The 23,052-nt window shown below is 41.8% G+C and overlaps 2 protein-coding genes across 6 annotated transcripts in view; one reads left to right on the top strand and one right to left on the bottom strand.

The window, feature by feature from the left end:
• The window catches only part of RIC1 (RIC1 partner of RAB6A GEF complex), a 42,585-nt gene extending 26,937 nt beyond the window's left edge, over nucleotides 1–15,648 (top strand). For all 3 annotated transcript variants that reach the window (XM_028713043.2, XM_028713042.2, XM_028713041.2), the window contains exons 11-26: nucleotides 63–206; nucleotides 496–699; nucleotides 1,214–1,252; nucleotides 1,460–1,570; nucleotides 2,977–3,066; nucleotides 3,574–3,734; nucleotides 5,010–5,148; nucleotides 6,934–7,050; nucleotides 7,955–8,683; nucleotides 9,644–9,802; nucleotides 10,563–10,699; nucleotides 10,953–11,239; nucleotides 11,893–12,087; nucleotides 12,643–12,820; nucleotides 12,985–13,173; nucleotides 13,675–15,648. In XM_028713043.2, coding sequence (XP_028568876.1) covers nucleotides 63–206; nucleotides 496–699; nucleotides 1,214–1,252; nucleotides 1,460–1,570; nucleotides 2,977–3,066; nucleotides 3,574–3,734; nucleotides 5,010–5,148; nucleotides 6,934–7,050; nucleotides 7,955–8,683; nucleotides 9,644–9,802; nucleotides 10,563–10,699; nucleotides 10,953–11,239; nucleotides 11,893–12,087; nucleotides 12,643–12,820; nucleotides 12,985–13,173; nucleotides 13,675–13,963 — 3,168 coding nt within the window. In that variant the 3' untranslated portion in view covers nucleotides 13,964–15,648. The remainder of the gene's footprint in view (nucleotides 1–62; nucleotides 207–495; nucleotides 700–1,213; nucleotides 1,253–1,459; nucleotides 1,571–2,976; nucleotides 3,067–3,573; nucleotides 3,735–5,009; nucleotides 5,149–6,933; nucleotides 7,051–7,954; nucleotides 8,684–9,643; nucleotides 9,803–10,562; nucleotides 10,700–10,952; nucleotides 11,240–11,892; nucleotides 12,088–12,642; nucleotides 12,821–12,984; nucleotides 13,174–13,674) is intronic.
• Nucleotides 15,649–16,106: 458 nt separating this feature from the next.
• ERMP1 (endoplasmic reticulum metallopeptidase 1) overlaps nucleotides 16,107–23,052 on the bottom strand; it is a 38,722-nt gene continuing 31,776 nt past the window's right edge. Inside the window, exons 15-16 of one of the 3 annotated variants that reach the window (XM_028713047.2) lie at nucleotides 20,173–20,355; nucleotides 16,107–16,969 (exon numbers count right to left, since the gene is read on the bottom strand). In XM_028713047.2, the coding sequence (XP_028568880.2) occupies nucleotides 20,191–20,355 (165 nt within the window). In that variant the 3' untranslated portion in view covers nucleotides 16,107–16,969; nucleotides 20,173–20,190. Of the gene's footprint in view, nucleotides 20,356–23,052 lie in introns of all 3 variants that reach the window. The other 2 variants (XM_077921320.1, XM_028713044.2) reach the window with 2 other exon arrangements.

The raw sequence follows: 23,052 nt of genomic DNA, 5'->3' as shown, positions 1-23,052 counted from the left end.
CCCTCCAGTATTTTTTCCCCAGCAGTTTTAAATAATTGATTGTTTTTATTTATTTATTTCAGAGTTGGGGAGCAGAAGGCTATCATCTATGGGTGATTGATGCAAATAGCTCTGGGATGGAGAGAGAGGGCAAAAATGAATCCCAGCATTTTGGTATCTTACAGTTTCAGTTCATCAAGAGTGCACTCACAGTTAACCCTTGCATAGTAAGTATGCCTAAATCTTCTTGTTAATGTATTATACTTCTAAGTAACTTTTCGTGCATTTTTGGCCAGGTTTATTCTTGTTTTGATTACAGAACAAAAGTTTTCCTTGTTTCCCCTAGTAACACTACTATGCAAGAGTCACTCTCCAACTAAAGCCTTTCAAAAATGAAAGTGATTCTATTTTAAAACAATTTTCTTTAGTAACTTAATCCATTTTAATTGGAATTTTATTGATCTCTCTTACTGTTCATTGTTTGCTGACTTGAAGCATTTATTCCTGTATTCATAGAGCAACCAGGAGCAGGTCCTCCTTCAGGGAGAAGATCGCTTGTACTTGAACTGTGGCGATGCAATACAAGCTCAGAATCCTAGAAATTCTGCAACACACTCTGAACATAAAGCTGTCAGAGAAAGAGGCCATTTTTCAGATGGGAGCTTAGATTCTCAGGGTTTAAGCACTTTATTAGGGCATAGACATTGGCATGTTGTACAGGTAAGGTGCCTTGTTGGCATTGTTACTGTTTTCTTCGTCTTGTCATTTATTTATTTATTATATGCTTGTTGCAATGCAATAGGAGAGGATCAGGTGAAAACTAATGACTTTCCAAGATGAAAACATGAGCCGCTTAGCTGTGTTTGGAATTTGAGCCTGAGTCTTGTATATCAAAATCCAATGTCCTATCCAGTGGTATCTATTGTTCTTTAAGAACAAAGAATCCTGATAATGATAAGTCTTACTTGCACAGTACCTTCCTAATTAAAAATGATTTTATGGCACTGGAAGAAAAATAAACTGCTAATCTTGTACATATAAATTGTCTTGCCTTGCTCTTGAATGGTACCTCCATGTGGCCATTGTTTCCAAAGCAAATTGCAAATAAGTTTTGCATTTGAGCCATGTAGGATTTTACAAGGTGAAAACTGAAAATAGCTGAAAGAAAAGCATTCTAAATGGTAGCAATTTTTTATTATGATTGTTAATTCTTTTTCCTCCTTCTCTTTTTAAGATACACAATACTTACTTAGAGATCAATTGGCCTATAAGGGTGAGTTGTTTTAAAATATTTATTTTGCAACTTTGGATTATATATAAATGCAAAGATTAAATTTAAAGGAATGATATAGCATGAGGAAATTTACATTAGCTGTCATTACAGAGGTGGGGGTAGAGAAAGCAAGTAGTGAACCAGTGTCTCATTGTTCCTATTAAGCTCTAACAAAGTTTTATTTCTTTCCTTCCTTCCTGTGAACAGTTTTCAGCTATTGATAAGATGGGGCAGAATGTAGCTGTAGTTGGCAAGTTTGGTTTTGCACATTACTCTTTGCTTTCCAAAAAATGGAAACTGTTTGGAAACATTACACAGGTGAGTAGTGGTTTTTATAAAAAAAAAATATGTGAAGGAATGAAGAAATGCGACTGTTAGAAAAATGCTTTCCTAAATTCAAATAATTTTGAATAATTAGATTTTGTGAAATGTGAGGCATTCTGCATAATTTTGAACAGGGTTGTTGTGGGGAGTAAAGCGAGGAGGGAAAGAGTCTTGAGCTCCTTGCAGAAGAAGGTGGGATATAAATGCAATAAATAAAATAAAATTTATGTTTCGAGGGAAAGAGGGTATGCCTACCAAAAAACAGAGCTTTCCTATAGTGATTCCTAAAGGATCCAAACAGCAGAGCTGTTTGCAGAAGCACAGAACAGTTACCTGTTGCAATACTGGTGGTGTTTTTATCTAGCAAAGAGGGGAGCTGTCAGCGTTCTCGCTGACAGAATAGATTGCGCAGTTTTAGACTTCTCGCTGATAATATGTGATGCAAAAAGAAGATGCGGGCAGTTGATAGGGCCAAGATGCCTCGCAACTTGCTCTTGCTGTAACCTTAAATCAGCAGACAAACTGACAGAGTTCAGTTTGGAAGAGAGGTGCAGAGATGACTAAGGAAGGCACAGGGTGATCACCTCTCCACTGGGGGCCAAAGCAAATGTGCACATTTACCAAAACCAGTCTTGTCTCTTTTGTCAATAAAGCAGGGATATAGAGGTTTAACTTTGTATACTAAGTGGAGTGCATAAGAAAAGCAGAAGTCAAACTCTTCCCTCCCACCCACCCCCTTGCTTGCAATATTCTTCTGCTTTAAGCTCAGTTTTGATACCAGAAATGAGCTGGCGGGAATAAAACTGCTCAGAGCAGCAGGATGCAATCACATAAGGAGGGGGAGGTCTTCGCTCTCTGTTTTTCTGCGTTCTGTTAATTCCCCACCACGACTTTCAAGCCAGATGAACACACCTGGTTTGACTCTTAACCAGGCAGCAGCATCACCCATTCCACATACTGTGGATGGAGTGGAATGCTGCCTGGTCATTGGCAGAGTTCATACTCTGTATGCTAACGGCCTCAGGTCCAACCTGCGGCATCTGCAGTCAGAAGGATCTTATAGCAGTTGATGTGAAAGAGACCCTGGAGGACTTCTGCCTGTCGGAGCAAACAATACTAGGCCAATTGGGCAAAAAGTCTGATTAAACACAAGGCATTTTTTCTATACGTGTTGCTACTTCTCTTTTTTATGTGAGCCATGTCCACACTGAACAACAGTATGGAACCATAAAGTGTTTAGCTGAGCCTTTGTGAACCTGATTTTTATTGCTTCATAGTTTACAAATTATGTTCCTATTGCAAACACAAGTTTACAAATGCATTTAACGTTTATGGATAAACTGTGGGAATGAAAGTTTTTAAGAAATGTTGTTTAATGCTTGCTTTTTTTTAACTTTAAGGAACAAAACATGACTGTGACTGGTGGCTTAGCCTGGTGGAATGATTTTGTTGTTATTGCATGTTATAACTTAAGTGACCGCCAAGAAGAGGTAAGGCATGGGGTTTTTTAATTGACAATTTGCTAGTTGTTGTGCTTAATGGTACTGTCAGTCAGGGAAGGATGGTTTCATTACATCTGCCAGTAGAATTCACTTAGGCTCTGAAAACTTAATTCCTGAAAATCGTATTATTTTGTACTTTTCTAAGGAAACTTTTCCTTTTAACTTCATGGTTCTTAAGTTTGTACTGAAAGTTTGTACTCTGAGTTACCTGTGCCATGTGCCCCTTACCTGGCCTGCCCCACCACTAATAGTAGAAGAATGGAGGTGGGGGATAAGTAATGGGTGCTTAGGGGGACATTTGCAGTCACACACACCCTGAAATACCAATTCATAATAACGAGGCTGTGGATTCTGTTGATGAACCTGTAGATCAAGAGCAGACTGCTTAACAAATTTCTCTTGCGGGTGGGTCTTGAGTATTCGTAAATTCATTTTCTGCTTAGACACATTATCATACAATTCATAATAGTGGGATGCTTTTTTTCTATATTTCAGCTAAGGGTGTATTTGCGAACAGCCAATCTGGACAATGCGTTTGCCCATATCACCAAAGTGCAGGCAGAAACATTATTACTCAGTGTCTTTCGGGACATTGTAATTTTGTTTAGAGCAGACTGTTCTATTTGCCTTTATAGTATTAAAAGAAAACCTAATGGGTAAGTATATTATGAAAACAATTATTTATAACCTTTTTTCCCATTGTTGCTTTTAGTTTGTGTTTGTGTGTAAGAGAAGGAGAGGGGTGGGCGGGTTAAAATTTAGTAACCCCTCCTGGAACATCTTGAAAAGCAGGCAGCTTTTTACAAGCTCAGTTGTATACTGTAGTTAGCACTGAGACAAAGAATATTTGTGTCCATTTCTGTCGTCATGCCCCATTCACCCTCGAGGACCAGATCCCAAGGAAGCAGACTTTAAACGTGACGTCTCATTTCCCCTTAGCATTAGCACCAAGAAAATTCACATGCCAAGCTAAAATTTTGGGTAGTTGCTAAGTTTATAGCCTATTGTGGAGTTGTGGTGAAAGTGATAACTAAGCCACGAGGCTCATTGGGGTGACCTTGAGCCAGTCTCTCTCTCTCTCAGCCTAAACTGCCACACAGGTTTGTTGTGAGAATAAAACGAAAAGCCGCGTGTGCAGCCTTAAACTCCTTGAAAGAAAGGTGGGGCATAAATGTAGTAAATAAGACACCCCTCAATTTTATTTGCTGCTTGAATAAGACCCGGGGTGGAATTCAAGGCCTGCTCACACAATGGGGTTTCTCCCCATCTCCTTTCCCGAAATCTGTCCTGGGTTTTCCCTGAAACCTCCAGAGCAGATTTAGGGGGTGTTAGCAGGGGAGAAGTCCAGTAGATCTCATTCCATGCATTCAACTGCTTAGTTGAATCCTGCCCATAGGGAACAGCTACCTAAAATATTTATAGCATTGTTAATTATAGGAGCCTTTTTCGTTATCTCTAGATTAACAAACAGATGAATTAAGATATTGGAGGATCTCTACAACAGTGATAGGGAACCTCAGGCCTGGAGGCCAAATGTGGCTTTCAGGACTCTTTCCCCCAAATCACACACACCTATCCCCAGGCTGCACCCCTCATTAACCCTGCTCTGTTTCCTACGGAAGTGCCTTTGCCTAGTTGGAACATGCCCTTGAACTGTAATAATCCCTCTGACCTGGATGGAGGGGGAGCGAACGCATAAACCTCAGACTTTTGCACAGGTGGGATGTCTCTGACTATGCAAAGGTAGTCTCAGGCCTCACCCACTGTTGCTTCAAGGTCCACCCACCACAAGGAATGTGGCTCTTGGAAGGTTGCCCCTGGTGGAAGGTGGCTCTCGGTTCCCTATCCTGATCTTTAAGTTCAGCAGATGGCAGAAATTATGATTCTGTACGGCTAGGAGTGTTGTCACCATTTTTGCCTTTGCCTTTCAGTCCCAATCCTACTACCAGTATTCAGGTTCTTCAGGAGGTTTCTATGTCACGATATATCCCTCACCCTTTCCTTGTTGTGTCTGTTACTTTAACATCCGTGAGAACAGAGACCGGCATCAGCTTGAAAATGCCACAGCAGGTATGTACAGGTACAGTTTTTGAGGACTGCAGGGGAAAAATATACACTAACCCTGCTGTGTAAACTGCAACAGGTTGAGGGCTGTTTCATCAGTGAGACAACTCTTGGTACAATGCTTAAGACATCGTTTGAAACTAAACAAACTGTCCAGAGAGATGCTTGAATTTTCTTTACTACAGCAGCATGTGATTTCATGACCTTTAAGCAAAGTTTCAGCACCTGTGATTCTATGATTCTAAAGCCTACCGCTCACTAAATCTGCCAAGGGGTATTTAAGTGCTGTAGGTAGGAAAAAGCCTTGATCTGGGTGGAACCATTTCTGGGTAGAATCAGACTCAGCCCTCCCTGAAGGCTGTGTTAACAGTTTGGGAGTTCTTCTGTACTCAGCTCTGCTTGTGGAAGCATGAGTGGTGATGGCAGCCAGGGGTGTGTTACCAGCTCAGGTTGATACACTAGTTGTGACCCTGCATAAGCAAAAGGCAGGTACTAGTGACATCCCCCAAATCACACATACCTATCCCCAGGCTGCACCCCTCATTGACCCTACTCTGTGTCCTACGGAAGTACCTTTGCGTAGCTGGAACATGCACTTGAACTGTAATAATCCCTCTTACCTGGATGGAGGGGGATCGCAAGGTCGGCGGTTCGAATCCCCACGGCGGGGTGAGCTCCCATCGTTCGGTCCCAGCTCCTGCCCACCTAGCAGTTCGAAAGCACCCCTAAGTGCAAGTAGATAAATAGGTACCGCTTTATAGCGGGAAGGTAAACGGCGTTTCCGCGTGCAGCGCTGGTGCTGGCTCGCCAGATGCCGCTTAGTCACGCTGGCCACGTGACCTGGAAGTGGCTCCGGACAGCGCTGGCTCCCGGCCTCTTGAGCGAGATGAGCGCGCAACCCTAGAGTCGGACACGACTGGCCTGTACAGGCAGGGGTACCTTTACCTTTACCTTAGTGACATCCATGAGACATAAGCACAGCTGCTTTTGGAGATAACTTGGAATCTTGCTTGTTAGGGCTGGATGATCAGAGCCTATTACACTGCTTCTGTACCAGTTTAACTGGGCCCAATTTGAATGGCTGCTTTTAATCTTTAAAACGTTGAACTGTTTGGGAGGCACAGCGTGTGTTCATCACCTCCCAAATGCCAAGCGCTGGGCTAGCAAAGCTGCTTCTACGGGAATTTGGCTGTGAAGTCATGTTCCCCACAGAATCAAAGGCAAGTTAGGAAGTGGCCAGTAGGCACCTGAAAAGGGGAGGGGACTGTTTCTTCCGATTTGGGGAGCTAACATTTGGCCCCTTCAATTAGACTGAAATATGCAGAGCATGGCGATGGCAAAACCCCTTGCACTGCACTTCTCCAGCTGGCTTTGGGGCACTGGGGGGCACTGCGCAATGGACTTTGACAGGTGGGCAGAACAACCCACTTGTCTTATCACTTGATGGTGTAATGTCAGAGTTGCCCCATGGGGTGGAAAGAAATAAGGACCTGGCCCACTGGGCCAAAAAGGTCCCCAAACCACCGGGAGAGATTGTCAGAGGGACTAACAGGAATGGGTGTCACCCAGGGGCTGAAGACACCCAGCTCTGTTTTCACTTTTCACCTAATCCAGGTGAGCCAGTGAGGTCCTTCATGTCTGTGATCAGTGGTGGACTGGATGAGGATGAATAAACAAGTCTACATTAAGATGCTTTTATTATTACTGTGGTGTTAACCCATTCACATTTCAGGATAAAGGGGATAGATTCTGTAGAGGTGAAGGAAGTAATAGAGCTTTATCTTTTTTAAGGCCTGTGAAGCAGAGAGCATCATGTTAAACTTAGCAGGACAGTTAATTATGGTGCAGAGGGATCGATCTGGTCCACAGATAAGAGAGAAGGAGAGTAATCCCAACCAAAGGAAACTTGTGAGTTAACCTATGAGAATATCTTTTTCTAAAACAGTATAAAGAATATGCATTGTGAATGTGTAGCAGGGGTTTATAGCACAGCATGAACCGTGTAGTTAAACCATCTAAGACTCTCTCTGAATGGATAGCTCCAACTTTTGTATGTACTTGATTTCCAAACTATCTTAAAAAATTGCTTTGTGCACAGATTCTCACTGTAAACTGTTTCATTTTTTGTTTTTAAATAGCACATGCCTGCCTACCACAGCTACTTAGGGAGACTGACTCTGATTAATGTACCATATTTTTCGCCCTATAAGACGCACTTCACCCCTCCAAAAATGAAGGGGAAATGTGTGTGCGTCTTATGGGGCGAATGCAGGCTCCTTGGCTTCAGCGATAGCAACGCGAAGCCTCCGAAGCCTGCACTCCGGAGGCTTTGCGTTGCTTCCGCTGAAGCCAGGAGAGTCTGCTCTTTGAGGCTGGCGGTGGGGAAAGCAGCACTTCCCCCATCGCCAGCCCCAGAGGATGGGGGGCAGCGGGAAGGCGTCACACGCCTTCCCGCTACTCTCCAACCCTCCTGTGGGCTTTTGCAGGAGATGGGGGGATTCCCCCACCTCCCACAAAAGCAGGGAAAAGCAGCGCGCTCTTTAAGGGGGCTCCGCGGCTTCTGCTGGCTTTTCTAGGAGGTGGGAGAATTAAATAAAATAAAATAATACTATTAAGGGGTAACAAGAGAAATGTAAAAACTGTTTAGTTAAGGAGAGATCTGGGTGAACTAGTAATCTAATATTTACACATATTCACTACAGGATAGAAAATGAGACTGGGAAAGGAATGGCTCACACCAGACGTTTAGAATAAACTTGTATGAAAAGGTAAAAGAAAGTAGTTTTTAAAGGAATTGTGCTTTTGTTTTTAGCTGCCATTTTGTGCTCCAGTTGTTCTTGCCCAGTCTGTTGAAAATGTTTGGACTACATGCCGTTCTAACAAACAGAAACGACACTTACTGGAGGCTCTGTGGCTCAGCTGCGGTGGCTCAGGTATGAAAGTATGGCTTCCTTTGTTTCCCAGGGACCACCGCAAACCGCATTCCTTTCTTTCAAGACGGATCATGTTGCCTTTCCATATTAACATATACCCATTGGCCGTCCTGTTTGAAGATGCCTTGGTTCTTGGTGCTGTGAATGACACTGTGCTCTATGACTGTTTATACACTCACAGCAGCGCCGCAGAACATTTAGAGGTTCTCTTCCCTTTCTGTATTGTCGAGAGAACATCTCAGATCTACCTCCATCACATTTTACGCCAGCTTTTGGTGAGGAACCTGGGCGAACAAGCCTTGCTTTTGGCTCACTCCTGCGCCACGTTACCGTACTTTCCTCACGTGCTCGAACTGATGCTGCACGAAGTGCTGGAAGAAGAAGCTACCTCACGGGATCCCATTCCCGACCCTCTGCTTCCCACTGTGGCTAAATTCATCACAGAGTTCCCCCTCTTCCTGCAGACAGTTGTTCATTGTGCTAGGAAGACAGAATATGCCCTGTGGAATTATCTCTTTGCTGCTGTCGGGAACCCGAAAGACTTGTTTGAAGAGTGTTTGATGGCCCAGGACTTAGACACAGCTGCTTCTTACCTTATTATTCTACAGGTAACTGCATTCATTCGTTTTATTCCAAAGGGAGGTGCTGCGAGCATGCTGCACAAAAGCGATGGGCCATTTTACTTGTTGTATGCGTTATATCCATCTACGTTCTATTCAGACTATAGACCCATTGCAGTGAATGGAAGTAAGTCATGCCCATTTCAGAGGGTCTACTCACGAGTATGACTAGAGTTGAATTCAGAAACAACTGAAACAAAGCTTTCTGAGGTGGGAGGGGGAGGATTGTGACACGAGTGGTATTTTTTTTAGGGGAACAAACATGATTAATGGCTCCCATGCATTCTTCAACTATGGAAGTTCTCATATGGAGGCATTGATCTTTATAGTAGTTGCCTCCAGGCCATCCTACTGACTCTTTTGTGACAGGCCTGGGAGTGTTTAAATGGTGCTTTAAATGGTGATTTAGATTCCCTGATAATAATTTTTATTAGTTTTCAATTACAATCCAATAATAGCCTCATTATAACTGCCAATTTATAATACCATTACTAATACCAATCATTCAGATACTGAATTATATAATTTAGAGGGGCCCCTCGCTTGCTAGAATTGATGGTTTGATGATTTCTTTATTTCTGCATTCCAAAATCTTATTAATTGCAATTACATTCGGATCACAATAATAATCCCTTATACAACAACTGCAGTATTAGTAACTTCTATTTGTGTTGACACATTAAATGATTTATAAAACTACAAGTGAGGCACTCAAGCTATGTCCTTATTCTTCCTGTGTATGGCAATTATTCTGTCCATGGTGTTTCTTCCTGTCCTTGTAAAATTAGATTTCCACAGTGAATGGAGGACATATGGTCCAAAGTGCATTTCCATCCACAATCCTCATTTTTTCATTTCTTGAATTATTTATTGAACCTTGTAAGAGAAATAATATACAAGCTCTCACATCAGTGGCTCCCATCTAAAAGTGTTTTGTGTTGCCTCTAGAACATGGAAGTTCCAGCAGTTAGTAGGCAGCATGCAACTTTGCTATTCAATACCGCCTTGGAGCAGGGAAAGTGGGATCTCTGTCGTCACATGATCAGATTTCTGAAAGCCATTGGCTCTGGGGAGTCAGAGACACCTCCTCCTACACCAACAACTCAGGTTTGTTAGATGAACACAATAGATCTCTCATATATGTTACTGGGTAATTATCAAAGAGTAATTTAATATATACTTAATAGCAGAAGGAATGTGCTCCATGTGACACTGAAGGGTATCATCTGTTCAATCTACAGCTGTACAGGGACGCAGGTGGCGCTGTGGTCTAAACCACTGAGCCTCTTGGGCTTGCTGATCATAAGGTCGGCAGTTCAAATCCCTGCAACATGGTGAGCTCCCATTGCTCTGACCCAGCTCCTGCCAACCTAGCAGTTCGAAAGCACGCCAGTGCAAGTAGATAAATAGGTAACACTGTGACAGGAAGGTAAACAGCGTTTCCTTGCGCTCTGGCTTCCGTCACGGTGTCCCGCTGTGCCAGTAGCGGTTTAGTCATACTGGACACATGAATTGGAAAGCTGTCTGTGGACGAACGCCGGCTTCCTCGGCCTGAAAGCGAGATGAGCACCGCAACCCCATAGTCGCCTTTGACTGGACTTAACCGTCCAAGGGTCCTTTAGCCCCTTTTGCCTTTACAGCTGTATAAGAGAACAAACCATATTATGTCAAAATTGACAAGTTACATTAAAATGAAATAAGGAAGTAATAACTATATGCCTTACATAGTTGTTGATCAAGAGATAATAAATATTGTAAATTCTGGTTTTTTTTAAAAAATGATGTGTCTTCTCTTAGCTCTCAGGCCATGCTGCCTGCCCCACCCTGCTGTTGTATAATATTTTTCTTTGTGCTTTCTTCCATGTAGGAACCTACTTCAAGTGGTGGCTTTGAATTCTTCAGAAATCGCAGCATTAGTTTGTCCCAATCCGGAGAAAGCCTTCCTCCTGGCAAGTTTAACTTGCAGAAAACCTTGAGCATGCCCTCTGGTCCATCTGGCAAAAGGTAATGTGATACCAAAGGCTATAATCCTCGTGATGGTAGAACGGAATGTACAAAGTCTCTTCTAGTCTCTTGAGAACCTAAGAAGACCATGCTGGATCAAGGTCATGGGCCTCCTAGTATCCTATTCTCACAATGAGAATAGTAGTCCAACATGGTCCTTGGAAGACATGGCATAGATCATCAAAGATGTACTGTGGAAACTAGTCTCAAATTAACTGGGTTTTAGTCATGTGTCCTGATATTCTCTCCATAGGTGGAGTAAAGACAGCGACTGTGCTGAGAATATGTACATTGATATGATGTTATGGCGACACGCCCGGCGCCTCCTGGAAGAAATCAGGCTTAAGGACCTTGGTTGCTTTGCTGCCCAGCTGGGCTTTGAGCTGATAGGCTGGTTGTGTAAGGAGCGCACCAGAGCTGCCCGTGTAGAGGATTTTGTAACAGCTTTGAAGAAACTGCACAACGACTTTCTCTGGCCGTTTCCAATTATTCCAGTTTGTTCCATAAATTCTCCTCTCAAGAATGGAAAGTACAGGACAGGTACTGTATCCTCAAGGTGTTTTTTTGTTTCCACAACTAGGAAGTAAAAGCAGCTTCTAGGCCTGACTGACATCTGGAAGGAACAGAAGTGCAATTGCCTAGAGCTTCTTTATTCCTTCATATTCCCAAGTTGGTTGTATTTGTGTTAAATCAAAAGTTGATCTCACTATTCAGAGAGTTTCAGAGATCAGTTTCCATACAAATTACATTGCACTTAAATAATTACAATAGGCAATTTTAATTGTTTTGGTGTACACACACACACACACACACACACACACACACACACACACAACCTGGCTTAGATTCAAAGTCCTATTGTATGAATGAAGAAGAAGAAGAAGAATTTGGATTTGATATCCCACTTTATCACTACCCTAAGGAGTCTCAAATTGGCTAACATTCTCCTTTCCCTTCCTCCCCCACAACAAACACTCTGTGAGGTGAATGAGGCTGAGAGACTTCAGAGAAGTGTGACTAGCCCAAGGTCACCCAGCAGCTGCAGGTGGAGGAGTAGGGAATCAAACCCGGTTCACCAGATTACGATACTACCTCTCTTAACCACTACACCACACTGGCTCTCAGAATGAAATCTTGACACGTGTTCATTGGCTATCGGGAGCCATCGTTTATTAATGTGTTTTCTTTTCCAGTAATAGGTGAACAACTCTTAAAATCCCAGTCTGCTGACAGCTTTCTGAACATGGAAGTGGACAGTGGCATTCCAAACGTGCCACGAAGTCACAGCTGGCTCGGTGCCATTAGTTCCTCCCAAAGAGAGATGGATGCAGCATCGTCCCATGGTCCTCACATGCAGGAGGCATTTCTCTCCCCTTTGTTAAATAAAGGTATGTGAGCCCTTCATCCCCGCTGTCGGCTTCCTTTGAGAATGCATTTAAGTTCCACATTTTCTTGAGGGAAAGGGGAGCAGGGAATACTTTGGACATCTCGCAGCTCCCTTCTGCTTTCTAGTCTTTCTCTGGAATTCTTAAAGAACAGAAGGAAATGGATTAAGCAAAAACAGTGCTGGTAATAATGGCTTAGAAATGCTTAGAGCATGACTGTCATAGTGTGCCGTGGAGAATTCCAGGGCATATTGTAGAATGTTCACTCATTTCACTTGGGGTATTAAATAGGCCTCACTAACAGTCTGTATGAAGTCTGAGCACACTTTTAAAACCTATTCAGTATTACGGGTGGAAATCAGCCGTGGTTGGCAAGCTTTATTTCAGAGAAGTTGTCTTAATTCCTGATCTTATTGAAGGGAAAGCCCAAGGCTTCCCTTTAACAGTTTGGAAACCACAGATCTCAAGGTTGCCATTCTGTTGGGTTTGCTATAACAGACATGATCAGTACTGTACTGATTTTCTAAGTTCCGCATTAAAATGAAAGTGTTTCAACAGGTGATGAATGTAGCATTGGTTCAGCAACAGACCTGACGGAAACAAGCTCTATCGTGGACGGAGACTGGACAATGGTGGATGAGAACTTCTCAACACTGAGTTTAACACAATCTGAGCTGGAACATATCTCCTTGGAGCTGGCCAGTAAAGGGCCACATAAATCACAGGTTCAGCTGCGGTAAGTTAGGTTGGAATTTATAGTGAAGGGGTGAGGAGTATTTGCTATGTCTCCTTGAAGCCAATCTTAGCAGGTTGGGGTTAGAGGGGACAGCAGTCTTGCAGTGGTGTTAAAAAGTTTGTTTTGCCTTACCCTGTTTGCTTCAACTTTTTGCTCTTCTGTAGGTATTTGCTTCATATTTTTATGGAAGCAGGATGTCTGGACTGGTGCGTTATTATAGGCCTTATTCTCCGGGAATCTTCAATAATCAGTCAAGTTTTTAGCCTAATGCAATCTTCAGAGGTTGATGGAGAGATGTTGCAGAACATAAAGATGGGATTGCAGGCAGTAGATAGATGGGCCTCTACAGACTGGTAAGTTTCATGAGCCTTATCCCCTCCCACTGTATGCCAAATAAATCCGCATGCAGTTCAACATAGCACTGAAGTACACTGGTGATTAAAGGATGAATTTTTAATGTTGGACCTGTCTCAACCAGGAACTGTTCAGTGACCTCAATAATAGGCATGATATAAACTGCATGATATAAAAAACTAAACAGTAGTGTGAGAACAGGTTGTATCTATCCATAGAACAAGCAGGGTATGCATGTATATCTCAAATCACAGTGACTTGGGATATGGTGGGAGCACCTTCAGGGTAATAAGGGAAACTTGGGACACCATATGAGTAAATACAGGCTTTTACTGTTAAAAGTGTTTCCACAGCCATTAATTTATGAGCAAAACGTTTTGAGTATGTTTAGTGCGAGGTACATCATGTTCTGAACTTTAATGACCAGGAGAAGGTCAAAGCCTGAATTAGGAGTTTTAAGATAATTAACTGGAACGACTTTTCTCTTTTATGTCCTTTAGCCTTGGGTACAAGCCATTTTTAACCGTCCTCAAGCCCCAGCTCCAGAAACTGAGCGAGATAGCAGAGGAACAAGTGCAGCAGGAAGCCTTTCAGCCTGCAAACCTCTCGAGAGCAGCAGAGCAAGCCAGCCCGAGGGCAGAAGAAAACAGAAGTTCAGCTGGCCACAGTGCCAGTCCTCAAACTGACCCTGGCAGTAGCACCATGACGCGGCACGATGAGGACATGATTGGAGAGGAGGAAGAGGAGGACCCACTCCCAGAAGGCAGTTATGACTGCACTGTGTCCTAACACTGCCTGAAAACTTTTGGCTGATCATATGAATAAGAGCACAGCATCATAGTAATGGCATTTAAGAACATTGCTTTTTTTGGGGGGGGGGGAGTAATCAAAGCCTTCAACAGTTAAACTTTTCTTTTTTTTAATGCTTTTTTGGTGTGTTTTTTAAAAAATGCATTAACTAGAGAACCTTCTTAAATCTGTGAAAACTTCCTAGTAAGCAGTCTTGGCTCTTTCGTCTATAAACTTGGCTATGTGGAAAGCAAGAATATCGTATTTGTAGTTTTCATACCAATATAATTTTATTTTGGAGATCTTGGTTTTTTCCGCCCTGCCCCCCCTCTTGTCCTCAAATATTTTCCTGTTGTTTTGGATAACTGATCATGCAGAAGGACATATATATCAGTGCACAAGTTGAGTTCCTTTGGGATGCAAGAAGAATGCAACCTAATATCCGGAGGTTCTAAATTAAACTGGTCCCCTCTGGAAAACGAGACAATATTTAAGAGGAGTGTTTGTCTAATGTTCAGCTTGCCTGGTTTTTGAACCCAAACTTTTAAAAAAATCAACAATGAAGCTAACTAGGATAACAACTTCGTATGTTCTGCTTAGCTTGATTGCCGGAAACGATGGCTTGATGGAGCTAGGCTCTGTCTATTTTATAGATTATGCTGTTTGATATAACTAGACTTTTTATATTAAATAATTGTAAAATACATTGTATGTTTTGTGAATATTCCTGTATATTCTGTTCATGCTTCTGGTGCTTGTATTGCAGTGAAGGGGAGCCGAGCCCTCTCTGTCTTGCATGCTTTGACCTTTAATTCCAGGAAAATTGAAGCATAGTCGCACTTCCATCAGGATGCAACGAGACTTTCACCGAACTCTTCCACAGCAGTAGAAACAGTTGCTAGGGACATCGTTTTGTTTTCGGACCTATTCAGATGTATCCTAAGCAGATTTTAAACAAATAACGGAAGGTTCTTATTTATTTCACTTGTACATTTTCTCTCTCAAGACTAGTTTTATGTAAATAGAACCACCTTATTGCTCTTAAGGCTGGCTAGTGACAATGTACAGTGTATATACTTAAACTACCACCTTGCAAATATTTTATAATGCATATACTTGTAACTAATTGCAAATGTTTATTTTAACTTTCATACAACAATGTTAAGAGAAGCTGGCTGCAGCAGAGGCTCATGGTTGCTTTGAGGTACTTATTTTCCCCCTTATCTGCTGCCCCCAATATGTATAATATTAAATACCTGTAACAGTATTAAAATGTAGGCATTGGTTGGTTTCTACTGTGCAATTGGGGTTACAGGAAAAAAAGAGAAATGCAACACTTCTACTTTTTATACAAAAACTAACACTTATTTTTATAATGTGGGGTATAATGAATACTGATATGGACCAAAACCATTTTATTATGCAGAAGCATCACTGTCTGCCACAACCTCAGTTTGTTCATACATTTCTCTATATGAATTCTGAACTGGTAATGTGTTCTGAACATTCAGAAGGAGCATAGAAATACAGATTATAACTTTGTATATTTTTCCAGGGGACAAGATCAAATTGTCTTTTAATGGATAAATGTAACTAGATAAGTTTTATTACTGTTGCTTAGACTTTGCCATTAGTACTGGTACATGTGCAATAACTTTCAAATAAATGACGAAGGGTGGAAATGAGGTAACAATCCATACTTCTTGTTAGCTTGATATGCTGCATTGTGTAACATGAAGGGAATAAACATCTGCTTTTATTTTTTCCAGGTAGAAATATTTAACCTGTTTTTAATATGTAATGTCCACTCACTAAAGCCTCTCTTGCATTAAGAGGCATGCTGATGAGTACTGCGCCAACCCACCCCCTGCAGGGTTTTACCTTTAATTTTGCTCAACGCTTCGCCCAGGTTTCTGTTTGCTCCCTGCTGCTTATACCACTGACCTAAAGACGAGCCTGTCTTAGCAAGGTCATGCTACTAGAAGCCTGTGCAATGACTTATACTAACGAAAGTTGTATTTTCCCTTCTCCTTCCATGGCCCCTGAAACTGGGAAGAAAACCTAAGAACGAATCTACTGGCTATACCCATCCTTGACTCTAGCTACAGAGGCACCTAAACAGATTAGACCAGAAAACAAAACCTTTTCATAAAATCAATTTATTTAGCATTGGTTATCTTTTACATACATTCCATTCTCCGAGCTCTTGTGTGTTTCTTCCAACATCTGTAACCAGGGCCTGGTTCTCAAACAGAAGACAAAGGTAAGCATATATGTACCGCTTTAGGCAGCAGGTGAGGGGCTCATAGATAGATTGCTTCCTTTAAAAAAAAGAAGAAGAAAGGATTCTTGCGTGGAAGATTAGCACAGCTGGGAAAAGGCAAAGCTAGGACCAATCTCCCTGGCAGGCACCCTCTCCAAAGAGGGGTGTTTCTGGGGTGGTAGAATACAACAGTCCTATGAGCTCCATAAATGCAGTCTGAAGTGGTACACCCAAGCACACATTTAACAACTCATCAGCTATATTGTAATGTACAGTGGTGCCTCGCAAGACGAAATTAATTCGTTCCGCGAGTTTTGTCGTCTTGCGATTTTTTCGTCTTGCGAAGCACGGTTTCGGAAAAGTTTTGAAAAACTTCAATAATCACCAAAGTCTTCAAAAACCTCAAAAAAGGCTACCACACCGCGTGCTATGAGTTGCTCCTCGAAGTCAAGTCGCAACTGTATTAACGGTGTTAAGAAAAAGGAAACAAACTTGCAAGACGTTTCTGTCTTGCGAAGCAAGCCCATAGGGAACTTCGTCTTGCGAAGCAACTCAAAAAACCAAAAACCCTTTCGTCTTGCGAGTTTTCCGTTTTGCGAGGCACCACTGTATATGACAAAAACCAGGCCCATAGTTAGGCTAGCAAGGAGCAATAACTGCAGGATTTTTGTTCCACACACACTCAATTTATCCTTGAGAACTTTTAAGCTGAAGAATGCCATACTGGGGATTTCAGTGCAATGCTAGAACAAGGGAAGACAAGATAGAATGATCAACAAGAGAATTCATGTGCTGAACAATTAAGTACTTTTTTAAAAAAGGCAGGAGTTCACAAAAAAAGGCATCCCACTATTTCATTCTGCTACTTAATAAAATATACAACCTGAGTTAGGCAAAGTTTTTCTTTTAAGGAACAAAATAGTTATTACTTGCCCTGATGTTCCTAAGCATGCTCTGAGACATGTAGGTATTTTTCATTACTCCATATTTACATCATGCAGAGTCATTTTCAAACCGTTATGTAAGTTTTGAGGCACAATGTAAATCAGTTGGGGAAGGCTTGGTGAGTTCTGAATTTCTCCAATCTCGGTTTATTGGAGAACACACACTGTGTGCAAAAGGTGCACTGAGATTTTAAACGCATGTTGCAAAAGCAGTACATTAAGATGCAGTACATTAAGATCCTCAAGAGATTTAGGACAGATAAACACTATACTTCCGCGAGTAGTTTTTTTTTTTTTATGGATGGAAAATACTACATGCAAAACCAGTTGTTTTTAGTGCAAAGAGTTTGTGCACTTTTTAATATAACATATTAATGCAGGTTTGTAGCTACAACAATTAAGACAGTAATAATATAGGCAATGTGTTGGACTTTGCTTGAAATATTTGAGTTCTTAGTACAAAGCAGTGCTGTTACTTAGGACCAGCTGACGCATTCCACTAACAATTTCTCACAATAGAGCAGCCAAATATTTAGGTTCCCCACCCCTCTGTAACGGGGAGTATAACACGCCTTGTGTTCTGATAGCACGGGATTCTCAATTTCCTTCCAATCACCATTCAGTGATTTAGAATGGAGAGAGGAAAATGCAGCCCACAATGTCATGACACAAGTTATACAAGAGGCTACAGAGAGGAAAGGAGAAGCTAAATGCACAGCTGCTAGTTTCAGTGGCACGCAGGCATCTAGGCTGGCGTTGACCTTAACGTTCAAATTATAATTATGCAACATTTTCCAAGACATTAATAAGGTAATATTAACGCAATGCAGGATTACTGGCATTTAAAAAATTGAGGCAAATGGAAATGTTGAGAAGTCATCTGAATGGAAAAAAATCAAAAAATATTTGGACGGTAAAGCTGAAGAACCAGGGATTTCAAATAGCATCCTGATCTAATTATTTTTACTGGGAGGTAACTCCCTTAAACGGAACTTACTTCACGGTAGAATTGCAGCAAGCTAATTCTCATCTTGGCTTTTGCATATGGTTTTGTTCCTACCCCACCTATGTGAAAGCCACTACAGGCACATGCTTTGTACGCTGTGTGATTTGGCATCTTGGCAGCAGCAGCACCGCAAACCTGAGTCTTGAGGAGCTCAAAGGGGCAACATAGCTTTACAGCCTCCTACTATCGCTTAACTGGGAAATGGAAGTTTTCTGCCCACAGCACTGATTTTCTTCCCATACTCTCTAGAGCAGGCATCCCCAAACCCATACCTCCAGATGTTTTGGGACTACAACTCCCATCGTCCCTAGCTAACACGACCAGTAGTCAAGGATGATGGGGATTGTAGTCCCAAAACATCTGTAGGGCCAAATTTGGGGAAACCTGCTCTAGAGAATAGAGTAGTATTTTATACAATTAAGTTCTCTGAACATTCTGGCATATGCCACTTTTACATGTCCTCCAGCAGAGAGACTGTCCAGCCTATGTTACTCATTTTGATGAAAATGCCATTTTTTCCCCTTCCTTCGCTATGCAAATGAAGCAGAAGAGGTAGGAAGGGGAAAAGGTTTTATATTGGTTGCCACTGGAAGTGCTTTCTATTATCTGACTAAAAACCTGCCCCCAAAAAACTGTTTGATGGGACCTGAACCTTCTGTCCGAAGTTATTACTGTGTGGATCTGAAAGAAATAATTTTCTTTTTTATATCACTTCATGTTTTGCTTATTTCATCTGCAAATGGCTTCTAATTTATGGCGGGCTGTTTTCAGCCTCCTCCTAGGCAAATTCTTCCGAACATGTTTCCTTCCCCCTGATGCACTAAAATATTTGGGCTTTGGAAGCTGAAGTCATTAATAGCAAAATCCCAAACATGAATAGCATTAATGCTACACGTACCTATTCAAAAGCAAGTCCCATTGAGTTCAATAGAAACAGGGTAGAGCAATGTAATCTTAAGTGGAAGGAATTACAGATGAGCATACTGTGTTCAAAATCTCTCTGAACAAGAGTTTCCTAGTTCCAACATATTTTAAAGGAGCACATTTTAAGCACGTGCAACTTGATTTCCTGCAAGCTTCTAATAACACAGTGGAAACGTGTAGTTTCTACTAACTTTCAAGAAAGCAACTAAAGAATAGGAACTGACCATTGACAATTTTAGCAACTGCTGAATAGTTGGTATTGCCAAGAATGAAAACCCAACACACAGATAAGATATCTACATACAAAAGGCGAAAGTGGCTAGCTCAGTGCTTAGAAGTCCAAAGAGACAATAGCACTGTGCGCTTGCATCCGATAGAGCCTGGCCTTCGTTCCACTTGATCCCCATAGAAAAGTGAGCGCATTTTGGGATTGGTCCAACTTCTACTCAGAGACACTGCAGTCGAGCATCAGTACAATGCCCCAAAAGGGACATACAGAAGTTTTTAGATAGAAAAACCGTAAAATCAGAGCAGGCGAGAATTAGCAATCGCCAAGGTCTCTGCGGTTAAGAATTTAAAGAGCTTTGATTATAGACGGTGTTCTAAATGGGCATCAATACTTTGGAGCTGTAACAATCACTGGCGCTTCTTTTCTCTTCCATGATGTACAGTCTTAAAAGTCCCCAACCCAAAGCCTAACTTTAGCCGATTAAGAACACAACGAATCAAAATGTTACTGGAAGGCAGAACTCGGGTTGTTTAAAGCCTGCGGAGGGTTTTACATTGTGCTTGGAATGCCTGCGCAAAGCCCCTTTTATTGCAAGATGCCCAGGACGGCAACTCTAAAACCCCTTCCTAAAAGGCAGCTTTCAAGTAGGTGATATTTTGCATAAAAACCACAAAGGTTTCCTTCTCTCCCCCCCCATGCCCCCACCCCCTTTTACATATTCAAGCTGCCATAGAAATACCTTTGTGGCTGAAGTATTTTACACAGTATTTTTTGTCAACAATACTCATTCTTCCCAACTCCTTATGAGAGAAAGCTGCATCCAATGTATGGGAAACAATTTACCTTTGTGTTATCTCTGGGTTAAAAGATAAATTGATCATAGGTGGAGACCCAGCCTGAGGTAAAAGTCCAGTTGGGAAATCTTTCAGCTAAGGCCTGCAACTGAGGAGAGTTGTGATCTTCTTCAAATAAATACTGCGAAACCACAGAAAGGGTGACCATTCCTTTAGTGGGCTCTTCAGAAGCCTGAAAAAACAGCCAAGGCAAAGCCAGATTAAGCAAAGATTTAATCACTGTCATGCTAAATATGATTTCTAGAAACTTCTAAGTCCCTTATTATCATTGCATAATTACTGTATTTTTCACTGTATAAGACGCACCGGACCATAAGACACACCTAGTTTTAGAGGAGGAGAACAAGAGAAAAAAAATATCTCCCTCTCTGCGCAGCGCCTCTCTCCAGCAAAGCAGGGGGAGAAATGGAAGGGGCTCCATTTCTCCTTTCGCTTTGCTGAAAGGGCGCTGCGCAGAGAGGGAAAGCTGTGCAGCGCCTCTCCAGCCGAAGTCAAAACAGCAAGAGGGACCACTGCGCAGCGAAAGCAGCAATCCCTCTTGCTGTTCTGGCTTCTGGGATAGCTGTGCCAAGCCTTTTCAGGGCAGGGGGAACGTTCCTCCCATTGCCCTGAAGAGGCTTCGCGTGGCTATCCCAGAAGCCAGAACAGCAAGAGGGATCTGTGCGCACTGATCCCTCTTGCTCTTCTGGCTTCAGCGATAGCTGCGCAGCCTGCATTCGCTCCATAAGACGCACACACATTTCCTCTTACTTTTTAGGAGGGGAAAGTGTGTCTTACAGAGCGAAAAATACGGTATAGGTGGCGAAGGGTGTCAGATCCAAGACTCTGGGTCTGCAAACACGACAGAAGCCTGTGCGCCCTTCACAGAGACTACAAAGAAGGGAAAATGGTATTTAGCAGGCTGAAAGCTCACAAATGATACTGAAACCAATTTGACAACTATGACACACGTTACAAGGAAGCATACTGAAATGGGAGCTACGCAGCATATCCAACAAACAAGTTATATGGAGGTGGAGCAATCTGTGCACATTTTTTAAAAAGGCTCACAAAAAGCAAAAGTAGAAATGTTGGTTCATAGGAAAATTGTGGGTTTGACCTTTTAAGACAATTAGAAACAGTAGGCTTGTAATCACATGCACATTCTAGGATGGGCTGAAGTTTCCAAAGGCACCCTCTGATACACAGCAGATGTGCATTTTTGCTGCTTGCTACTGGCTAAAAAGGGAATCCAGTATGAAGAAACAGCCTATACAGAAGCCATTCTATGTCATGCAGGGATACAGAAGGAATTTTCTCCCTATTAAATATCAGACTAGGTAGAAAATTAAAAGAAGTAAAAAACACACACACACCAAAAAACAGGTTAATAAATGAGGGACAAAACAGCTATGACTACACAGATTGTGCTAGAAGTATGAAAAGCACAAGTATGGGAATTATAATGACAGAACTACCTAAATTATATAGAAATTTATTTATGTATGCGACTACAGTGGCAAGAACATTACTTGCCCAGAAATGGAAAGAAGAAGAAGCCCCAGCAAAAGGAGAATGGATACGAAAAGTTATAGAATATGCAGAAATGACGAAACTTGCTGGAAGAATAAGAAATCCAGATAACAAACTTTTTATAAAAGAATGGAAATGGTTTATTGAATATTTACGGATAAATTGTAAACAGATAAAAACACTGGCAGGATTATTGTAATAACCTGCACCTATATAAGAGTATAAAATATATATATATAAAGAAGATAAATAAATGAGCAAGTTAAGTTAATTTGGATATGCAGAAGATAGTAAAAATAAATTTAAGGAACCGCAGAAAGGGGGAAGGAAGTCAAGTTTTAAAATGTCAAAATGAATGTAAAAGCAGTTATACAGTGGTACCCTGGTTCTTAAACGCCTTGGTACTCAAACAACTTGGAACCCAAACACTGCAAACCTGGAAGTAAGTGTTCTGATCTGCGAACTTTTTTCAGAAGCCAAATGTGTTCCGTTTTGAGTGTTACACTTCCAATTTGAATGCCACACTTCCATTCTCAGTGTTATGCTGAGGTCTATCTTTGCTATTTATTTTGCAGCTTTTGTTTTTGCAGCTTTTTTTGTTTCGTTTTTTGTGACTGTGTGGAACCCATTTCAGCTACCGGTGGATTGTGTGGCTGCAGTACATTGTTTATCGCTTTCATTTTATGGATCAATGGTCTCATCAGTTAGTAAAATTCACGTTAAATTGCTGTTTTGGGGGTTGTTTTCAAAAGTCTGGAACGGATTAATCCCTTTTGCATTACTTTCTATGGGAAAGCGTGCCTTGGTTTTGGAACGCTTTGGTTTTGGAACGGACTTCCAGAACGGGTTAAGTTTGAGAACCAAGGTACCACTGTATTTGAAAAGTATAAATAAAATTTAAAAGAAAGAAAAGCGTCTCTACTTGTTACAAGAAATAGAAGAGCCATAACTTGGGATTTTACAGAGAGGCCCAGTGTACAGATAATATCGTCTCTCTTTGCTATGGTCAGGAGATCAAACCGGGGGGCAAGGGTTCCTCTCCTCAAGCTGGCATCCCTGTGGGCAGGTGTGGGTGAGTGGGTGTTAATGATGATTTTAGAGAGGTTTTGGGAGGGCCATAAGAAAGCTCTACAGGTGACCCATGGGTGAGCCATCCCTGAAATAGATGGTCTCCCTATGAAACATATTTTGAAGCAAACCGTTTGGGATGTGTGCAAGGAGAAGAGTAGACTTACAAGCCAAGGGGCAGGAGGGAACTGAGTTCCAATATGTATAGCATAAAAAGTCTGCATTTTCTTTACACACACACACACACACACACACACACACACAAACGAACCATTGGTAACCGCGTTCC

This window comes from Podarcis muralis, chromosome 17 (assembly GCF_964188315.1).
Source record: "Podarcis muralis chromosome 17, rPodMur119.hap1.1, whole genome shotgun sequence".
Taxonomy (NCBI): Eukaryota; Metazoa; Chordata; class Lepidosauria; order Squamata; family Lacertidae; genus Podarcis; species Podarcis muralis.
This window is presented reverse-complemented; position numbering and strand designations above follow the sequence as displayed.